Genomic DNA, 21,234 nt, shown 5'->3' on the forward strand with positions numbered 1-21,234 from the left:
TTAGATTATACATCCTTCTGATGTATACGTGGTAGCCTCTTGGCTAATTTTCGTTGCAATTTTAATTTCGTAAGTAGAAAGGAGATTTCCTTCACTTGACCGAGCAACGAGTAGCATTGGAATGAGAAAGGAAGTTATGCTTTCTTTCCTTTCTTTCCTATGAATATGTAAATGGTTTCGAGTAACTGAATTTTGAGTAGTGTATATTTCTAGTTTCATTGTAATTCTGTATGGACAGTAATGATGATCTTCTGATCCGTGACTGTTACTGTGGAATCCAATATATGAACCTCCCACGCGAGTATAGCTAAATGAACAGAACAGTTAACTCTCACAGACCTGCGTCTCAAAGAAATATATTGTAACAATAAAATTTGCCCAAAGTGAATACGTTAATTGAGACTTTTAAAATAAAGCGTCAGCGTATTTTTCACTGAACAGTGTTGTGATTTACTGGACAATATATAAAAGCAAAGGTTGTCACAACGGACTGTGCATAAAAATGATGCTATTTAATGAACAGTGGTACCACGTCAAGTTTTGTGTGGCGATTTTTGTTATATCCTAGCCAGTAATGCCACCCGAGCCCGCTGCCAAAAGGTTGGCAGCATCAAAGTACGGACGCCGTCCGCATAAGCAGCGCCAGCGATACAGGAAATCGCCGCAAGTCTGCGCGCGCCACCGCTGGCTTCTGGCTTCTTAAGCGCTGGAGTCGCGAGCGCTAGGACAGTTCTGGGTTCGCCGCTCAGTTGTAGACTCGCCACCGAATTGTGTACTTGCTAGTCAGTTGTGTGTTCATCGCAGCAGAGTTGTTGTTTGTCGTCAGCCGACGCTGACCTAGCTGCCCCGACTCGAACTAGACAGATTTCTGTAGAGACAATGTTCACCACTGTGTTTCTGTATCTTCGTAATAAAGCTAAGTACCGACTTCCATTCAATCCGAGTGTTTGGGGTTTCATCTTTCTGTTCACTGTTCCAGCGGACCGGTCGGCCCGCTACTAAAAGTGTGGTGGTGTTTGTCGCTACGAACGCCGTCATAAAAATTTTTCTCCAAGATGTGACAATTGGTGACATTTCCCCATACATTACTGCGTGCGAACTGTGGTAAGTGCTTCATTCAGTGACCATAAACTGCAACCAGACAGAAAGTGATCTCTGAATTTTGTGCTTTCCTGCCACAAAATCGAAAACAAGTGTGATAAATAGAACGGAATCATCCAGGGAACTGCAAATTTGATCGACTCGTTCAAGACTATGTTTCATCGGAACATTGAGTCAACGTTCTTGCTTTGGCATGAACATTTCCACACCAGCCGTCGCCAGCGTCACCTGAACTATTATTGTTGGAAAGGTTTACGCAGCGCTGTGCGAGTGAGTGGAATATCTGTTATCCAAGACATTCAATGCATTTTTTATTCCCGTTTAGTGTTTTTTTTCTGCAGAACTTAATGGAACTGAATCAGGTGTGACTACTCTCCTGCTGACGAAGTGAACTGAAGTTGTGACATAGGTCGCAGTGGTCTCTGCGTCGCATGGAGCTACACGATGTGTGCTTCTTGTTCCGCATCCCCTGAATGTAGAACAGAGGTGGACACCAGTGAATAATATTAGGTATATACATCCGTACCCCTCCATGGTCCACACCTCGGCCACTGTTTCGGCTGGACTTATTGGTTCAAATGGCTCTGAGCACTATGGGACTCAACTGCTGAGGTCATTAGTCCCCTAGAACTTAGAACTAGTTAAACCTAACTAACCTAAGGACATCACAAACATCCATGCCCGAGGCAGGATTCGAACCTGCGACCGGAGCGGTCTTGCGGTTCCAGACTGCAGCGCCTTTAACCGCACGGCCACTTCGGCCGGCGCTGGACCTATTGCAAGGACCCAAAGGCTCAGTTCCACCTGAGGCCTTCCGTCGGAATTTTATCTCTCTTCTTGGCCTGTTTGATGAGTCAGAAGTAGTCTGCACCGATGGATCACTGGTTGACGGTCTTGTCGGCTACGCTTATGCTCACGATGGCCATACTGAAAGCCAGCCGGTGTGGCCGAGCGCTTCTAGGCACTACAGTCTGGAACCGCGCGACCGCTACGGTCGCAGGTTCGAATCCTGCCTCGGGCATGGATGTGTGTGATGTCCTTAGGTTGGTTAGGTTTAAGTAGTTCTAAGTTCTAGGGGACTGATGACCTCAGAAGATAAGTCCCATAGTGCTCAGAGCCAGTTTTGAGCCAGTGCTTCCCTAGGCATCATTTGGTACTGTTAATCCAGAAATCTCATTATGCCCTCTACAGCAGTGGACGATCAGTGACCTTCATTTGGACCCCAGGCCATGTCGGGATACCAGGCAATGAGCTTGCTGACCACCTGGCGAAACAGGCCGCCAGTACACCATACCTGGAGATTGAGCTCCCGGAGACGGATTTGCGAGCCGTCTTCCGCCGCAAAATTTTCGCGATCTGGGATACTGAATGGCGCACTCTGAGTACACCAAATAAACTCCGTTCTATTAAGGAGTCGACGCATGTGTGGCGGTCATCCATGCGAGCCACTCGCAGGGAATCTGTCATCCTTTGCCGGCACCGCATTGGACATACGTGGCTAACACATGGCTATCTTCTCCGTCACGAGGACCCACCTCGGAGTCGCTGTGGCTCCCTTCTGACTGTCGTGCACATGTTGCTTGACCACTTTTAGTTGCTCTGCGGCGGACTTTTAATCTTCCCAGCACTCTACCTTCGATGTTGGGCGACAATGCCTCAGGGGCAGATTTAGTTTTGTAAGTAGGCTGTTTAGGTTTTCTTATTGATAACGCCACGTAGCGCTCTGTATGAAAATCACTGGCTGTGTTGTGTGCAGTCTGTGGCTAGTTTCCATTGTTGTCTGCCATTGTAGTGTTGGCCAGCTGGATGTTAACAGCGCGTAGCGTTGCGCAGTTGGAGGTGAGCCGCCAGCAGTGGTGTATGTGGGGAGAGAAATGGCGGAATTTTGAGAGCGGATGATCTGGACGTGTGTCTATCAGAAACAGTACATTTGTAAGAATGGATGTCATGAACTGCTATATACACTCCTGGAAATTGAAATAAGAACACCGTGAATTCATTGTCCCAGGAAGGGGAAACTTTATTGACACATTCCTGGGGTCAGATACATCACATGATCATACTGACAGAACCACAGGCACATAGACACAGGCAACAGAGCATGCACAATGTCGGCACTAGTACAGTGTATATCCACTTTTCACAGCAATGCAGGCTGCTATTCTACCATGGAGACGATCGTAGAGATGCTGGATGTAGTCCTGTGGAACGGCTTGCCATGCCATTTCCACCTGGCGCCTCAGTTGGACCAGCGTTCGTGCCGGACGTGCAGACCGCGTGAGACGACGCTTCATCCAGTCCCAAACATGCTCAATGGGGGACAGATCCGGAGATCTTGCTGGCCAGGGTAGTTGACTTACACCTTCTAGAGCACGTTGGGTGGCACGGGATACATGCGGACGTGCATTGTCCTGTTGGAACAGCAAGTTCCCTTGCCGGTCTAGGAATGGTAGAACGATGGGTTCGATGACGGTTTGGATGTACCGTGCGCTATTCAGTGTCCCCTCGACGATCACCAGTGGTGTACGGCCAGTGTAGGAGATCGCTCCCCACACCATGATGCCGGGTGTTGGCCCTGTGTGCCTCGGTCGTATGCAGTCCTGATTGTGGCGCTCACCTGCACGGCGCCAAACACGCATACGACCATCATTGGCACCAAGGCAGAAGCGACTCTCATCGCTGAAGACGACACGTCTCCATTCGTCCCTCCATTCACGCCTGTCGCGACACCACTGGAGGCGGGCTGCACGATGTTGGGGCGTGAGCGGAAGATGGCCTAACGGTGTGCGGGACCGTAGCCCAGCTTCATGGAGACGGTTGCGAATGGTCCTCGCCGATACCCCAGGAGCAACAGTGTCCCTAATTTGCTGGGAAGTGGCGGTGCGGTCCCCTACAGCACTGCGTAGGATCCTACGGTCTTGGCGTGCATCCGTGCGTCGCTGCGGTCCGGTCCCAGGTCGACGGGCACGTGCACCTTCCGCCGACCACTGGCGACAGCATCGATGTACTGCGGAGACCTCACGCCCCACGTGTTGAGCAATTCGGCGGTACGTCCACCTGGCCTCCCGCATGCCCACTATACGCCCTCGCTCAAAGTCCGTCAACTGCACATACGGTTCACGTCCACGCTGTCGCGGCATGCTACCAGTGTTAAAGACTGCGATGGAGCTCCGTATGCCACGGCAAACTGGCTGACACTGACGGCGGCGGTGCACAAATGCTGCGCAGCTAGCGCCATTCGACGGCCAACACCGCGGTTCCTGGTGTGTCCGCTGTGCCGTGCGTGGGATCATTGCTGGTACAGCCCTCTCGCAGTGTCCGGAGCAAGTATGGTGGGTCTGACACACTGGTGTCAATGTGTTCTTTTTTCCATTTCCAGGAGTGTATATTACACTTTTAAGGTAAATACATTGTTTGTTCTCTATCAAAATCTTTCATTTGCTAACTATGCCTATCAGTAGTTAGTGCCTTCAGCAGTTTGAATCTTTTATTTAGCTAGCAGTATTGGCGCTCGCTGTATTGCAGTAGTTCGAGTAACGAAGATTTTTTTGAGGTAAGTGATTTGTGAAAGGTATAGGTTAATGTTAGTCAGGGCCATTCTTTTGTAGGGATTATTGAAAGGCAGATTGCGTTGCGCTAAAAATATTGTGTGTCAGTTGTAACACTCCCTTATAATTTGGTGTATCCGCTCGTTCGCGGATCTGAATAGCAGCCCAAATTAAGTAATTAATTAATGTGACCGTGTACCTAATGGGGCTGGCAATCGGATTGGACTGCTCAGGAGATGTTACATTCCATATTGTCCTTCGCAAATACGGTAATAATGTACTTTTTGGTGGTAAGGAGGACAACAAACACAGCTTCACAAAGAAGACCTATATTCTTAGCAAAAGCAGAAAAATAAGGAGACAGCCACTGCCTTCGTCAATACACTGTTAATAACGGCTAATCTCAGCACAGGTTTCTTCGTTATTCATCGTCGTCACACGCAAAATCCAATCACTGTAATCCAACACTGCAATCCAAATAATGCCGGCGCGGTAGACGCGGAATCTCAATAACGGCACACAAATATCACTGATTACACTTGTAATTAAACTTCTTCACTTTCCTGTATAATACTAACACAAAGGGGTTAAACCGCGGCGATGGCCACTCCCTTTGTCGGTAATTCATGAATCAACTGCTGGCTTCTGCACAGCTCAGCCCGCCTCGCGGGAACCTACAACACACACTGCCTCACTGAACTCTCGCTCTCGCGACCCAACACACTATCGATAGTTGCCCTGTCGACCTGTGCTGATGCAAACTTAGTAGTAAGGGCCTGCGGACCCCTTACATCCCCGCCCTCGAAAACTTCTTTAGAGCCGCAGGCGAAAAAGAATCGGCAAGGGAATTAAACATTGCTACATTTGAACAGAACATACAATACAAATAATTAATGGAATTACAATTCATCAAATAATCCCTCGACTCCGGTAGTGGGCTGCCTCCACAACAATTTTTACAAAAAGGTTATACATCTCATAAACATCGCATTGTCCAAATTACAATTTTTTATATCAACCAGCAATAGTCCTCTCTAGTCCAATATCGAATGAAACACACAACATACACTCAAAAATTATTACCTAAACACATGACATGTGAATTACTATACTACAAAATAGTTGTTACAGATTTTATACCTATTCTCAGATGTAAATAAACATTTCCCTTTTTAAATGTCCGTTTTGCAACTAAATGTTCTAACCATGTCCTACGCCACTACTCCAAGGAGCTTGAACACTCTCAGTTCAGACATCGGCCCTAATCGAGTTCCTCTTCCCCATCTGGGTTATTTCTGCTCTCGTGTGAGTAGTATCTTTTTATGTTTTCCATATGCTCCTTACCATGCACTCTCTTTGTCCGTGCATATTCCAACTCCACCGTGTTAGGATGACCAATTTTTATGATCCTGTACGGTCCCTTATAAACGTGGTTAAACTTATGTATTTCAGAGTTTATTTTCTTTGATCTAGCATGAACCTTTACTAATACCAGGTCTCCCACTCGGTAAGTTATCGGTTTCACTAGCTTGTCGTGTCTTTCCCGTCTTTTCCTAGCCTTCTCCTTCATACTTAATTCCACTAGCTCCAATTTCCATTCCCAGGTCAATGAACTTCCTGGTGGGTAGACTACCAACTCACGAAAAATGCTATCGGGTTCTTGATTGAGCAATACTTCACATGGTGCAAACCCTGTAGAATCATGTGGGAGGTGATTCCTGACCCGCTCGAATTCTTCCAGATATTCTTTCCATGAACCATGCTTCCTATGACAGTATGTTCGGCATAAACGGTTCAATTCCTTCATTGTTCGTTCCGCTGGGTTAGAAGCTGGCCTATACCTAGAAATGGCAATTTGCTCTATTCCGTGCTCACTTAGCATCTCTGTCCATTCCTTTGACCTGAACTGTGACCCATTATCACTCAAAATTCGCTTAGGAATACATACCTTTTGAAACTAGTTTTTCTCAAAATGGTTAATGATGGCTCTACTAGTAGCTTTCTTCAATGGGTAAAATTTTATGTACTTGGAAACCAGTTCTTCCACTACTAAGATTTGTGTGTAATTCCCTCGTGAGGCAGGAAGTGGCCCAAAGAGATCCACTGCAACTATGTCCTTAATTGCTGTTGGTGCAATTGGATGCATATATCCTTTGTGCTGTACTGTAGTCGTTTTAGATTTTTGACAGGTGTCACATGTACTCAGTATTTTACGTATACGCCTTCCCATGTTGTTGAAAGCACAATCCAACTTCAACTTTTCCAGACACTTCTTCGGTCCATAATGCGCATTACTATAGTGTGTATACCAAACTAATTTTTCTACCACATGCTCAGGCACACAGAGTTTCCAGTTCTCCTCACTCTCCCTGTTTCTTTTATAAAGTATCCCATTGTGAATATAATAAAATGTGCGAATTCTTTCCTCTCCTGCACACCTATATTTGTTTTTAATTGTCTTTAATTTCTCGTCCTCGTTCTGTTCCCTCTGCACATTCTTTAGGAACTTCCTTATGAATTCTTCATATTGTACTCCCCTCATCAGGTTAATTCTAACTCCTTCTCCTTCTGGCCTGTCCACCAACATTCCTCTTGAGTCATCTGGTAATCTTGACAAAGCATCAGGTATTATATGTGTTGCTCCTGGTTCATAAAGTATCTCGAAGTCATAGTCTTGTAATGCTAGGGCCCACTGCGTTAGTCTGCTATGCCTCAATTTGCTTGTAGTCAGAAATGTAAGGGCCTTATGGTCAGTCACGACTTTCACATGCCTCCCGGCCAAATAATACCGGAAACGCTTAAACCCCCACACAGTTGCCAATGCTTCCCTTTCAGTAATCGAATATTTTCTCTCCCAAGCATTTAAACTTCTGCTACCGAACGCTATTGTTCTTACACTCTCACCATTTCCGCCCCTCTCTACTTGGTATAAATGTATTCCTAGTCCATAGTCAGAGCTGTCTGCTCCTAAATAAAAATCCTTGGAAAAATCCGGGTGGTACAATATATCTGCATTATATAGTGCTTGCTTGATATTCTCAAACTCGGTTTGGCACTCTGCACTCCAATGCCACGGCATCCTCGCCTTGGTCAATTCCCTCATACTCGGGGCATTAAGTACAGACCCTTTGACAAATTTTCTATAAAACTCACAAACCCCAAAGAATGCTCGCAACTGCTTCTTACTATGAGGAGTCGGAAAATTTCTAATAGCCTCCATTTTACTAGGATCAGGATAGATACCCTCATCGGATATTATATGGCCCAGAAAATTTATCTTTGATTTGCCAAATTCCGACTTGTCCAGGTTTACAGTTACCCCTGCGGTTTCAAAAGCTGCCAAGATTGCATCCAGTCTATTTAAATGTTCTTCCCATGATTCGCTTGCTATCAAGAGGTCATCCACGTATACGGTGACCCTCTTAAGTAACTCCTCACCTAGTATTTTATCCATCGCTCTTATAAATTCAGACACTGACACATTTAGCCCAAATGGCAACACTCTAAATTGATAGCACCTTCCTCCATAAGTAACTGCCGTATACTGGCGAGACTCTGTGGCCAATGGTATCTGCCAGTAACCAGCAGTCAAGTCGATACTACTAAGCACCTTTGCTCCTCGGAATTTTTGAATCAGTTCTTCTATAGTCTCTGGTTTGTCCCTCTCCGGTTCGATGATTTTGTTCACTGTTCGTGCATCCAAAACTATCCTCACCTTTCCATCCTTCTTATCAACGACAAACAGGGGGTTGTTGTATTGACTATTGGCCCTTTCTATAACACCAAGGTCCATCATCCTCTGTATTTCTTCTGCTCTTCGTTTCGCCTGGGGAATGGAATACTGTTTTATATTGAACGGTTTATGGTTCCTTATCTTTAGCTTACACTCCACCCCTTTCATGATACCTGGCCGTTGAGAAAATACTTTACAACGCCTGTATAATACTGTGGCTAACTGCTTCTTAGTCCTCTCATCTAGGTGTGTCATCTCCTCCAACTTTTTACTGATCTTATCCTCTTTATGTCTATCCTCTCGTGCTAGTCCCTCAAGGTATATCAACACTTCTTCTCCTAGTTCCTCTTCCTCGTATCCCATGGTGGATTCCTCTTCATGACACAAATTTACTCTTCTGAATTCTTCCTCTTCTTCGATTGCATTCCCCTCAGCAAACTTTAACCTCTTCTCTTCTCCCTTTCTTCCTTTGACCTTGATAGTACCTTCATCAAAACTCACTATTGCATCAACTTCATTCAACCAATCTATCCCTAAAATAATTGATGTGTTCAATCCGGCCACCACCAAAAATGTTGCTTCGTATTCTTCTCCCTCTATCTCGAAGGTAATCAACACTTGTTCTTTAATAGGTTTACTCCTTGCACCCAACGCGTTCACAATTCTCACTCCACTCACTGGGAAACTAGGCAAGCTAACATTTGCTTTTAGTATCTGTTCATATAACCTTTTGGATATTGCACACGCTTCACTTCCTGTATCGACTAATGCCTCGATATTCAGTCCACATAACTTGACCCCTATCATGGGTAGCCTGGGTTCTTTGGGAATCCCACTTCTTTCCTCCAGTAGATCTTCTCTTAGGTCTCCACCATTGTCGTGCCTTAGTAGGTTTACCCTGGTCCTCGTAGCTCTCACTCCCGATCGGACCTCATCTGGAGTGTCATTCAGTTTTCCGGTCTCTCCACCTCTTCTATATGCACTGTGTCATTCATTCGCCTATCCCATCTTCTCTCATGATCTCTTGGTTCTTCACTTCTTCTCCAATCATTTCTCCATTGACGTTCACCACCATGGTTCCTGTACCTATGACCACCACCTCTTCCTCTATAATTAGACGAATTACCAAAATGATTTCTTGGGTCATTATTTCCCCCTCGGTTTTGATCATTAGGTTGATTGTGTCCCTGTGATCGAACAGATTCCAACTGTTCCAGTATTTTCATCAAGGCCTCCCTATCTTCAATTAGGCTCCCAGATACAGTTTCTTGCATTCTCTGGCTCATTCTTCTTTTTATCGCTGATATCATTACGTCATCACTCAGGGGTTGTTCCAAGGTCTCGTTCAATTCCCACAAATGTTCGGCAAACTCTCTCAACGTTCCTCTCCATGTACTAAGTGACTTGCGGTGTAGTAGGTCCTCAATTGCTGCACATTGATGGCTTTTGGACCAGTATTTCTTCAAGAATTCCTCTTCAAACTGGTCATAACTAGTAGTCCCTTCCTTCTTTCTGACTCCCCAAGTGAAGGCCTCACCTTCCATTCTATCTATTGCAAATTGAATCTTGTCTGAGTCCTTAAGATGTGCTGGGAAAACTCCTTTTAGCCATTTCATAAATATCATTGGGTGCAACCCTCCTTTCGGTCTAAATTTCTGCCCTGTATTACTTTGGATGCACCGATTATCACTGCTCATCAATGTAACGACCTTACCTCCCCCAATGGCTAAGGTGGCATTGCTAATTCGTTTATCAATTACTTCTGTCTTGCTCTCCAATTGCTGCACTCTCTTGTTATCCTCTTCTCGTTGCAAGGCTATAGCATTTCTCAGATTGATAGCCAGTTGGTTTTGCCTATCTCCTATCCCCTTAACAGCATCGTTGCATTGTTTCTGCATCTGCGTCACCTCTGCGATTCGATGATTGCAATTTGTTTCCACTTCGTTGATTCTTTCTCCCAATTTGGCTTTCGTTTCTTCAATATCGTCTTCTATCTTTCTTGTTAACTTTCCTTCCACCTTTTCCACGTCTCCCTGGACTTGGTCTATGCTCTTCTGTAGCTTCCTCTCTCTTTCGTCGATGTCCATCTTCAGTCGTTCTTGTAACTCCTGCATTTCCTTCTTCAAATTATATTCCATCTTCATTTGTGATGTTTTGATCTCTTGTAAATCTTCCTTTAGTGATTCTCTTGTTTCTTGTGAACTCTTCTCTAATGATTCTCTGAGACTTTTCTCTAATAATTCTCGGGATATTCTTCCCTCTTCTCTAGTTTCTTGCAAATCTTCCTTTAATGATTTGCGAAATATTTCTTCCCTTTCTCTAGCTTCTTGCGAACTCTTCTTTATCAAGTCTACCAACATCGACCACCTATCAGCATCCTCTGAAACTAACCTAGCTCTCGTCGTTTGTCCCGGTGTATCGGGATAATTCGTTGAATGTGCTGTTGGGCTTCCTAATGACAATCCACAATCACTGATTCCTGAATCATCTCTGTCCTCCTGTCCTATCCCTTTCCTTTCAACTACTGCCTCACAAAACTGCTTATCTTCAGTAGACATGTTTGGTTTATTTTTAATGCACAGGCAAGTAATACAAAAATAACCTCTAATAACCCAAAACACTCCTAATTACCATGAAACTAATCAAACAGTACCTGCAATCCTTTCAGTTAATCCCCAAAATGATACTACATGCATGAGTACCGAACATCACAACTCTCAAAAACCTATTAATTTCCAATAACAATTTCCACATACACAGTTTATGTAAAAATGTTTTAAACAAGATAATCACAACACTCACACAATCTATAAATGTAAAATCACCAAACAATTACCATTTAGACAGTGTAGTGTGCATAAATAAGCATGCTATATTTCAGAGTATGTTTCGCAAATTTTTCGGAAATTACTACCATTGGGCACTTTTCCTAATGTAAATATCAGTTAAAATTGTTTAATTATCGCGAAGATTGCACACTGCAATTTAATGTTATGTCAACCAGTCGTCTTCACTCACCAACCGACGTTACCGCTAGTCGCGATGTTTTGACGTTTGAGGTGGGCGTGGCGCTGCACTGCTGTCGAAGCTCGCGTGAAGTCGAAGATCTGCTACAAGACGACGTAGTTCTCCGTCGGCCGCTCCGTGGCGCTGCAGGCGGGCGTAGTTTGTAGTTCGGCCGCTAGATGCCAGGACGGCGCTCGGTGTAGTGCGTCTGTGCTTGAACTACTCCTTGCACAGGTAGTTGGGACGACGTGTGGAATCACCTCGCAGATCGAAGCTCTTTGGCGCCACTGCTACACGGGTCTGCGTGACGTCACTCAATAATTGCGTCGCCACAATACATTGTCGTCTGCATAACAGTTTATAGGTCCACATGAAGCTGTCCGATTTTCACTGTTCAAAAGGCAATTTCAGTCAAAATATTACCACTAACCACTTCTTAAGAAACTTTCTTGACGAATTCTTGGCTCGTTTTGCTATTTTAATGTTCACACGTGTCTTTCTTTAGTGTTCACTTTTCACAGTTTTTCGCGCGGATTTACGCATTTGCACATTATAACACAGTTTATTGACACTATATTCCTATTTAATATGGCAATAAAAAACAGTTTAGTCACAATCGTAAGATATTATTACTTCGTATTGTTCAAAAATGCACTGTTCTCGTCGCGATTTTAAAGTTTATGCTCTGTCCTGATCCAATTGAAAAAATATTTTCTTGCGTTAAGCAAAGTAAAATTACCTATTGTTCTTTATGATTCGTCCGAAAATTGCACTAGTCCTTTCACGGTAAGCCAAGGGTGTAACACTCCCTTATAATTTGGTGTATCCGCTCGTTCGCGGATCTGAATAGCAGCCCAAATTAAGTAATTAATTAATGTGACCGTGTACCTAATGGGGCTGGCAATCGGATTGGACTGCTCAGGAGATGTTACATTCCATATTGTCCTTCGCAAATACGGTAATAATGTACTGTTTGGTGGTAAGGAGGACAACAAACACAGCTTCACAAATAAGACCTATATTCTTAGCAAAAGCAGAAAAATAAGGAGACAGCCACTGCCTTCGTCAATACACTGTTAATAACGGCTAATCTCAGCACAGGTTTCTTCGTTATTCATCGTCGTCACACGCAAAATCCAATCACTGTAATCCAACACTGCAATCCAAATAATGCCGGCGCGGTAGACGCGGAATCTCAATAACGGCACACAAATATCACTGATTACGCTTGTAATTAAACTTCTTCACTTTCCTGTATAATACTAACACAAAGGGGTTAAACCGCGGCGATGGCCACTCCCTTTGTCGGTAATTCATGAATCAACTGCTGGCTTCTGCACAGCTCAGCCCGCCTTGCGGGAACCTACAACACACACTGCCTCACTGAACTCTCGCTCTCGCGACCCAACACACTATCGATAGTTGCCCTGTCGACCTGTGCTGATGCAAACTTAGTAGTAAGGGCCTGCGGACCCCTTACACAGTTTCAGCACAGTCATTTATAATTTTTCTAAGGGGATGTTTCAGTTTTACATTTTTTTCGTGAAGGGGGATTTTCTCGTACTGTCAAAGGCTGGGCGTTTGGCATTCTCTCTGGGGCCTCCACACAATCTCCCTCCATTTTAACTCTGTCGCCATTTATTTGTCCTGGTGTTGCTCTTTTCCCTACATGAGTTCATCTCGCCTTGTCTTTTCGGGGTGGTCATTTTAATATGCCGCAGAGTGGCTGGCCCATCCTCTTTTATTCTTGTGATCATCCAGCGTAGATCATCTGCTCTATAGTTTTAATACAATCTTCCACTTTTCCTTATGTTGTATGTTTTCCACGGTTTCTGTTTGTGCCATTCATTTTTGTTTTTAGGTGTAGTTCCACATTCATTTTCCCTTTTCCTTTACCAAACGTACTTTGGTAGTTGCTTTACCCTGAGCCATGTTTGCGTCTGGAACAAGGGACTGATGACCCTGCAGTTTGGTCCCTTTATCCCTCAATCCAACAAATCAATCAATATTTGGTATATACTCGTACTATGTTATCACTGCAGGAGGTGTCAGTATCAGCAGCCATTTTTCTCACTGCGGCAGTGAGGACCGCAGAGACGTCAGAGGGGCACTGGCTGGTCCAACCCGTTTATCAAAACTAGACATGATTATCTCAATGGATATTCTGCGATCGTTCATTAAATAAGATATGGCGTTTCAGCCTTCGATCGCTATTCTTTGTTTTCAATTACCGGTTTCGGGCTAGCTGCCCGTCTTCAGATCATATATTGTAGTTACAGAGTAACTTTTCCGTATAGAACACTCGGTTCGCTGTCATAAGTAAAGTAAATTACTTTACTTATGACAGCGAACCGAGTGTTCTGTACGGACAAGTTTCTCTGTAACTATAATATATGATCTGAAGACGGGCAGCTAGCCCGAAACCGGTAATTGAAAACAAAGAATAGCGATCGAAGACTGAAACGCCATATCTTATGGTCCCAGCCGTGTCCAGGAGGTAACAGCTGGAGTGACCGTAGTGACTCTTGCAGAAAGCAGCGGAACAAAAGGAACACCGGGCCAGTGAGAGGCGTCGCCGTGGAGGCAGTGGCGCAAGGGAGACTCTTGGAAGCTGGCGGTGTATCTTGACGTCGAGCGAACAACGGGGCAGCGCGCTAGACGTCGAGTTGTGAGCACAAGACAGAGGAAGCCGAGCCGACTGCAAAATGCAGCCGTGATGGCAGCCTGTTGCCAGCAACATTCTTATGATTACAGTGCCCGAGCGGTGCCTGTGTCTTTCTGCTGTGTGCCTCCACTAGATTCCGCTGCGTGAAGTACTCCTGTTTAATTGACAGGTATCTGCTGTGTCAAAGGTGACTTTGAGTCAGTTAAGTATTCCTTCCGACAGTGCTTAATGTTAAATGATTTCGTATTGAAAGTCGCGAGCTCTATCTTCTTATCTCGTGTTTTCTACTGACAATCTCGTGCTTGTACTCTTGTTAACTTCACTATAACACAGATCGCCAAAACTTTATTCTTTTTTTATTGGTCCAGTGTGCAACAAATAACTTACTTGGTCTTTCTGCTGCCACTGCTTGATCTGCTGCATTCCATTATTTAACAAAATCTTTAAAAAAACCTATTATTCGTGCTGAATGCAATGCATGTTCTGTATGGCGGCTCCTGCTGTAGCTGCGGCTGCTGCTTCTTACTACAACTACATACAATTCAAGAGAAAGGATTTGGTCAAATCTAAACTCGATAAATGATAACGCAAACAAAAAACTATACTCTGAAAGCGATTCTTTCTCTTTCAATTAACAAAACGCTAGAAACTGTTTGAACAATCGCATCGCTTGTAAATCTGCCTCCAGTGGCATTTAAGCAATATTACAAATTAATCAAACTCTTGAGACAGACTGAAATACTTCTCAATTGAATACATAGTGAAACAATTCCCTGACAATTACAACAGAAGTCAATGACAAAAATTAACACCTAATCTAACAATGGTTTCCCCTTAAGAATTCAACTCCTATCATTATCAAAATTACCGTCTGCCGCCACGCACATACACAAACCCTTTTCTTTAAATTAATAAGCGCGCTGCAAATTATAAAAAATATCAACTCAATACCAAATCCTGTGTCGCTGCTGGCGGACACAGCAGTACGGCAGCTCGGCGACGACCCCTCGCGCAACACACGTGCGCACCACAGCAGGCGGGCTCCTACACTGGCTTCCAAACTGCCACTAGTTAATCCGTGCGCTGCGAGGCGCGACAACAATATCTTAGATTCCAGAGCTTGTGCATGCGCGCTGTAGCCAACCTTTACATCCTAATAGAGTATTGCCAACTCTCAGTATCTTACAAGGAGAGGCCATGACGTTCGTATCACAGGTTTGTAATGCGCATGTAGTAAGATACGCCCAAGGCGTCAATGATGTAACGTTGCATTACGCAATCAGTTTGAGCTGGCGGCGGTCATGTTGCTAGCGTTCACACTCCGTAGTCAGTGTTCCGCTGGATCGAGTCCCGCTGTGGTTTCTATTTCTATTTATATTTTTCAATACTATTCATACGATTTCAGACGTCTTTTCATTTGGAAGGTAATTTGATGTAAAGACTCATGCTTTTTGTGAACTTTAATTGAATTTCCAATCGTTATTTGTTTGATTCCCAATTGTTACTTTCGCAGCAAATATTATATTTATAACTATCGACAAATGAACGACCAGACACGTGCAGTTATCCTGAAAATGTGGCCTATCGTGATTTCCGAAATCCCTTATACCTGCAATCGGGTAAGGTAGCGAGCATTGCTTTGCATCTGGACGCTCAGATCTCTAGACAACAAACGAGGTCGAGGAAGAGATACCGGCTTGGAAATACCAAGTCAGACATCGATAAATAAAGGTGTAGATAAGTTTATTCAACAACGGAAGGAGTTGAAATGGGAGGGTTCAAATGGCTCTGAGCATTATGGGACTTAACATGTGAGGTCATCACTCCCCTAGAACTTAGAACTACTTAAACCTAACTAACCTAAGGACATCACACACATCCATGCCCGAGGCAGGATTAGAACCTGCGACCGTAGCGGTCGCGCGGTTCCAGACTGAAGCGCCTAGAACCTGCACTGGGAGGGTAACGTACGATTTGTCGTGGGATGTGCTTTCGAGATAAAAAGTTGCAGGACGAAATTTTTCATACAGACACAAAAAACATAAATTAAAACAGCATTCGAGTAAAACTGAAGTGATATCAGGTGTTCCCCAGGGAAGCGTCCTGGGACCTCTGCTGTTACTGATCTATATAAATGACCTGGGTGACAATCTGAGCAGTTCTCTTAGGTTGTTTGCAGATGATGCTGTACTTTACCGAAGACCAGTATCAGTTGCAAAGCGATTTAGAAAAGATTGCTGTATGGTGTGGCAGGTGGCAGTTGACGCTAAATAACGAAAAGTGTGAGGTGATCCACATGAGTTCCAAAAGAAATCCGTTGGAATTCGATTACTCGATAAATAGTACAATTCTCAAGGCTGTCAGTTCAACTAAGTACCTGGGTGTAAAAATTACGAACAACTTCAGTTGGAAAGACCACATAGATAATATTGTGGGGAAGGCGAGCCAAAGGTTGCGTTTCATTGGCAGGACACTTAGAAGATGCAACAAGACCACTAAAGAGACAGCTTACACTACACTCGTTCGTCCTCTGTTAGAATGTTGCTGCGCGGTGTGGGATCCTTACCAGGTGGGATTGACGGAGGACATCGATAGGGTGCAAAAAAGGGCAGCTCGTTTTGTATTATCCCGTAACAGGGGAGATAGTGTGGCAGATATGATACGCGAGTTGGGATGGAAGTCATTAAAGCAAAGACGTATTTCGTCGCGGCGAGATCTATTTACGAAATTTCAGTCAGCAACTTTCTCTTCCGAATGCGAAAATATTTTGTTGAGCTCAACCTACATAGATAGGAATGATCATCAAAATAAAATAAGAAAAATCAGAGCTCGAACAGAAAGGTTTAGGTGTTTGTTTTTCCCGCGCGCTGTTCGGGAGTGGAATGGTAGGGAGATAGTATGATTGTGGTTCGATGAACCCTCTGCCAGGCACTTAAATGTGAATTGCGGAGTAATCATGTAGATGTAGATGTAGATCTACTACAGTCAATGACTGGAGTTTATCCGCATGGACAAGGTATCTTCAGAGTTTCTAATGAAAAACAAAGCCTGTTGAGATTTTGAAAAGCAACATTTTCTTAAATGTCAGTTACGAAAACTGGAGATATCCGATTGACTGTATTTTAATAACATCTTCACGAGAAGCAATTTCTCGTTTGTTGTCAACCAAATATGAACGGACTTGAAGGCGTTTGATAAAGTTTTTTTCCTTTTTTTATTGTGATTTCATCCCCCTGCCCCATATGGGCAGGGGAGGGCTGTCAGCGACATTATCCGCCGCTCTTCAGCCGAGTGACATGACAACTAATACAAGAATAAAACGTTACATATAAGGCGAAAAAAAGGAGGACATAGTGAGGGGAGATAATGGAGGTAAAAATACACAGACATGGAGACTTTCATGGGGGGGACAAGTAAAAAAGTCGACATAAAGTTAAAAAAACACAGTTGGCGATTCATAGAACACAAAAAACACACTGAAGTCACACACACAGCTTAAAAGTTGGCCACAGTATTAAAAACACCCCAGAACAACACACCTTAAACCCACTTGGAGCACATACGATGAAGAATAAAACTGCCAGGTGGGACCTGCCGAGGGAGAGGCCGGAAAGCATGGAAAAGGAGGGGAGAGCAAGGGGCAGCAGGGAAGGGGGTGGGATGAAAAGAGTAGGGGCGTCAGCAGGTAAACTAAGAGGCAGGAGTCTGGTGGGGCAGGAGATGAAGAGGGAAGACAAGGCAAGAGGGATTGCCTTGATAAAGTTTTTAGCTAGCCTATACAAATAAAAGTCGCATAATATTTGTTGCGATAGTAAAAATTTGTTGACAAGCAAATAACATTGGAAACTCAGTAAAAGTTCATGCACATGCAGGTGTGTTCTCATCATATTAGCTTTCAAATGTAATGTGTAAGTAATATACGCTTAGTGTTGAAAAACTATATATATATATATATATATATATATATATATATATATATAGCTTAAAAGCTAAGCACATGATCGCTGCCATCTTGTGGTCGAGGTCACAACGTACAAGTACATTAGCGGCGCTTGAAACTTCTCTTGCGATTTTGTTTAAATCGCTCGAGCAGTGCGCATTATTACTTGCACTTCATGTTCTCATGATGGATATTAGAAGTATACAATGTTTGAACTAAATCGAAAATCCGAACGTCATGGCCTGCCCTTGTTAGTATACTACTACTTCTTATATTAATTGTGGATCTGTTTTCCTTTTGAAGTAAATGTTTTTGCCTGCATTTACTTTTATTTAAATTTTGTCGTTGACTCAATTTTTGCTTTGGATCTCATTCTGTTTTCCTTAGTGTCGTGTCTTAACAAATGGTTCAAAAGGCTCTGAGCACTATGGGACTTAACATCTGACGTCATCAGTCCCCTAGAACTTAGATCTACTTAAACCTAACTAACCTAAGGACAGCACACACATCAGTGCCCGAGGCAGGATTCGAACCTGCGACCGTAGCGGTCGCGCGGTTCCAGACTGTAGCGCCTAGAACCGCTCGGCCACCCCGGCCGGCCGTGTCTTAACACCAGTCACACTTCGTGTGTATAAAAAAATTGTGGCCTTATTTCAATTTTGTTTCCATCATAAAACTGTGTTACTTAGCAAAAGATACTTACACATCTACAACTCCCAAGCCTTCCGCTCTACCATCATATAGCAGCTGTACCGCTCGCTGTTCATCCATATCCACTACGCTACTTCCCCCTTCCCTCCTGAAGTAATCATCATCATCATCATCATTTAAGACTGATTATGCCTTTCAGCGTTCAGTCTGGAGCATAGCTCCCCTTATAAAATTCCTCCATGATCCCCTATTCAGTGCTAACATTGGTGCCTCTTCTGATGTTACACCTATTACTTCAAAATCATTCTTAACCGAATCCAGGTACCTCCTCCTTGGTCTGCCCCGACTCCTCCTACCCTCTACTGCTGAACGCATGAGTCTCTTGGGTAACCTTGCTTCTCCCATGCGTGTAACATGACCCCACCATCTAAGCCTGTTCGCCCCGACTGCTACATCTATAGAGTTCATTCCCAGTTTTTCTTTGATTTCCTCATTGTGGACACCCTCCTGCCATTGTTCCCATTTACTAGTACCTGCAATCATCCTAGCTACTTTCATATCTGTAACCTCAACCTTGTTGATAAGGTAACCTGAATCCACCCAGCTTTCGCTCCCATACAACAAAGTTGGTCGAAAGATTGAACGGTGCACAGATAACTTAGTCTTGGTACTGACTTCCTTCTTGCAGAAGTGAATAGATCGTAGCTGAGCGCTCACTGCATTAGCTTTGCTACACCTCGCTTCCAGTTCTTTCACTATGTTGCCATCCTGTGAGAATATGCATCCTAAGTACTTGAAACCGTCCACCTGTTCTAACTTTGTTCTTCCTATTTGGCACTCAGCCAGTTTATATTTCATTCCCACTGACATTACTTTCGGTTTGGAGATGCTAATCTTCATACCATAGTCCTTACATTTCTGATCTAGCTCTGAAATATTACTCTGCAAACTTTCAATCGAATCTGCCATCACAACTAAGTCATCCGCATATGCAAGACTGCTTATTTTGTGTTCACATATCTTAATCTCACCCAGCCAGTCTATTGTTTTCAACATATGATCCACAAATAATATGACCAACAGTGGAGACAGGTTGCAGCCTTGTCTTACCCCTGAAACTACTCTGAACCATGAACTCAATTTACCGTCAACTCTAACTGCTGCCTGACTATCCATGTAAAGTCCTTTAATTGCTTGCAATAGTTTGCCTCCTATTCCATAATCTCGTAGAACAGACAATAACTTCCTCCTAGGAACCCGGTCATATGCCTTTTCTAGATCTATAAAGCATAGATACAATTCCCTGTTCCACTCATAACACGTCTCCATTATTTGCCATAAGCTAAAGATCTGGTCCTGACAACCTCTAAGAGGCCTAAACCCACACTGATTTTCATCCAATTGCTCCTCAACTAATACTCGCACTTTTCTTTCAACAATACCTGAGAAGATTTTACCCACAACGCTGATTAAAGAGATATCTCTGTAGTTGTTACAATCTTTTCTGTTTCCATGTTTAAAGAATGGTGTGATTACTGCTTTTGTCCAGTCTGATGGAACATGTCCCGACTCCCAGGCCATTTCAATTATCCTGTGTAGCCATTTAACACCTGACATTCCTGGAGTAATGTCGCATATAATTACAGAAATAAAGACAAAGCGTGAGATTATCGGCATAGACAATGACTTGTTCTACAAGCCAATGTCAAAAACCGAAAATGCAAGAAAAGGTAAGTAAAGATTGTGTCCATTTGAATTTCGGTTATGTAGCTTGTGTCTCCAGTCCACTGAACGGCTCGCAACTGTAATCAGCATTTATTAATAACACTGTCGGGGCTGCTGCTTCGGCCTGTCGAAGGCTTTTTGATGTATTGGAAAAGTGTAGAACAAAGGGCAGGTTACAGTGTACGTCGGTACAATGAAGGGCGGTAAGTTCCTGGCGTGCGGGGCGCGTGAGATGTCCTTCAGCGTGGCTGTCAGCTTATCAGTGACGTTAATTTACGAGAGCTTCCGCGAAATTCTGTTAATTAAAAAGCGGCGTCACAGGAGAGTCCATAGAGTTGCAAATCCGTCTACATCGTTAGTAATCCGTCCTGCTTCATTATTAGCACATATCATAGTGAGGTGAACTCGTAATTACAGTATAAAAAAGAGAAAAGGGATCTTTTGCTTCAACGTGCAGTCGACGATGGAATCAGATTACTTGAACAAACCTTTATTACTGTCAGTGCAAATAATGTACATCTGATGAAGAGCTTTTCCGTTGACACTTCTTTCCATTGTCATTACTTCAGATTAACTTTTTGTTTCTGGTCAAAAAATGGCTCTGAGGACTATGGGACTTAACTTCTGACGTCTTCTGAGGTGTAACTAACCTAAGGACATCACACACATCCATGCCCGAGGCAGGATTCGAACCTGCGACCGTAGCGGTCGCGCGGTTCCAGACTGTAGCGCCTAGAATCGCTCGGCCACCCCGGCCGGCTGCTCATTCTGTGCTTGAATGATATTAACGAGTAAACATTTATCTTCTACCACGTCATCTCTATGTTAGTATGAAGCTGAATGGGAAGCCTGCATGTTGCGCTGT

The 21,234-nt window shown here is 43.9% G+C and overlaps 1 protein-coding gene across 1 annotated transcript in view; it reads right to left on the reverse strand.

The window, feature by feature from the left end:
• The window catches only part of LOC126263522 (DNA ligase 1-like), a 29,017-nt gene extending 18,275 nt beyond the window's left edge, over positions 1–10,742 (reverse strand). Inside the window, exons 1-2 of the mRNA XM_049960615.1 lie at positions 10,097–10,742; positions 8,596–8,915 (exon numbers count right to left, since the gene is read on the reverse strand). Coding sequence (XP_049816572.1) covers positions 8,596–8,915; positions 10,097–10,742 — 966 coding nt within the window. The remainder of the gene's footprint in view (positions 1–8,595; positions 8,916–10,096) is intronic.
• Between the last annotated feature and the right edge of the window lie 10,492 nt (positions 10,743–21,234).

The sequence above is a fragment of the Schistocerca nitens genome, chromosome 6, assembly GCF_023898315.1.
Source record: "Schistocerca nitens isolate TAMUIC-IGC-003100 chromosome 6, iqSchNite1.1, whole genome shotgun sequence".
Taxonomy (NCBI): Eukaryota; Metazoa; Arthropoda; class Insecta; order Orthoptera; family Acrididae; genus Schistocerca; species Schistocerca nitens.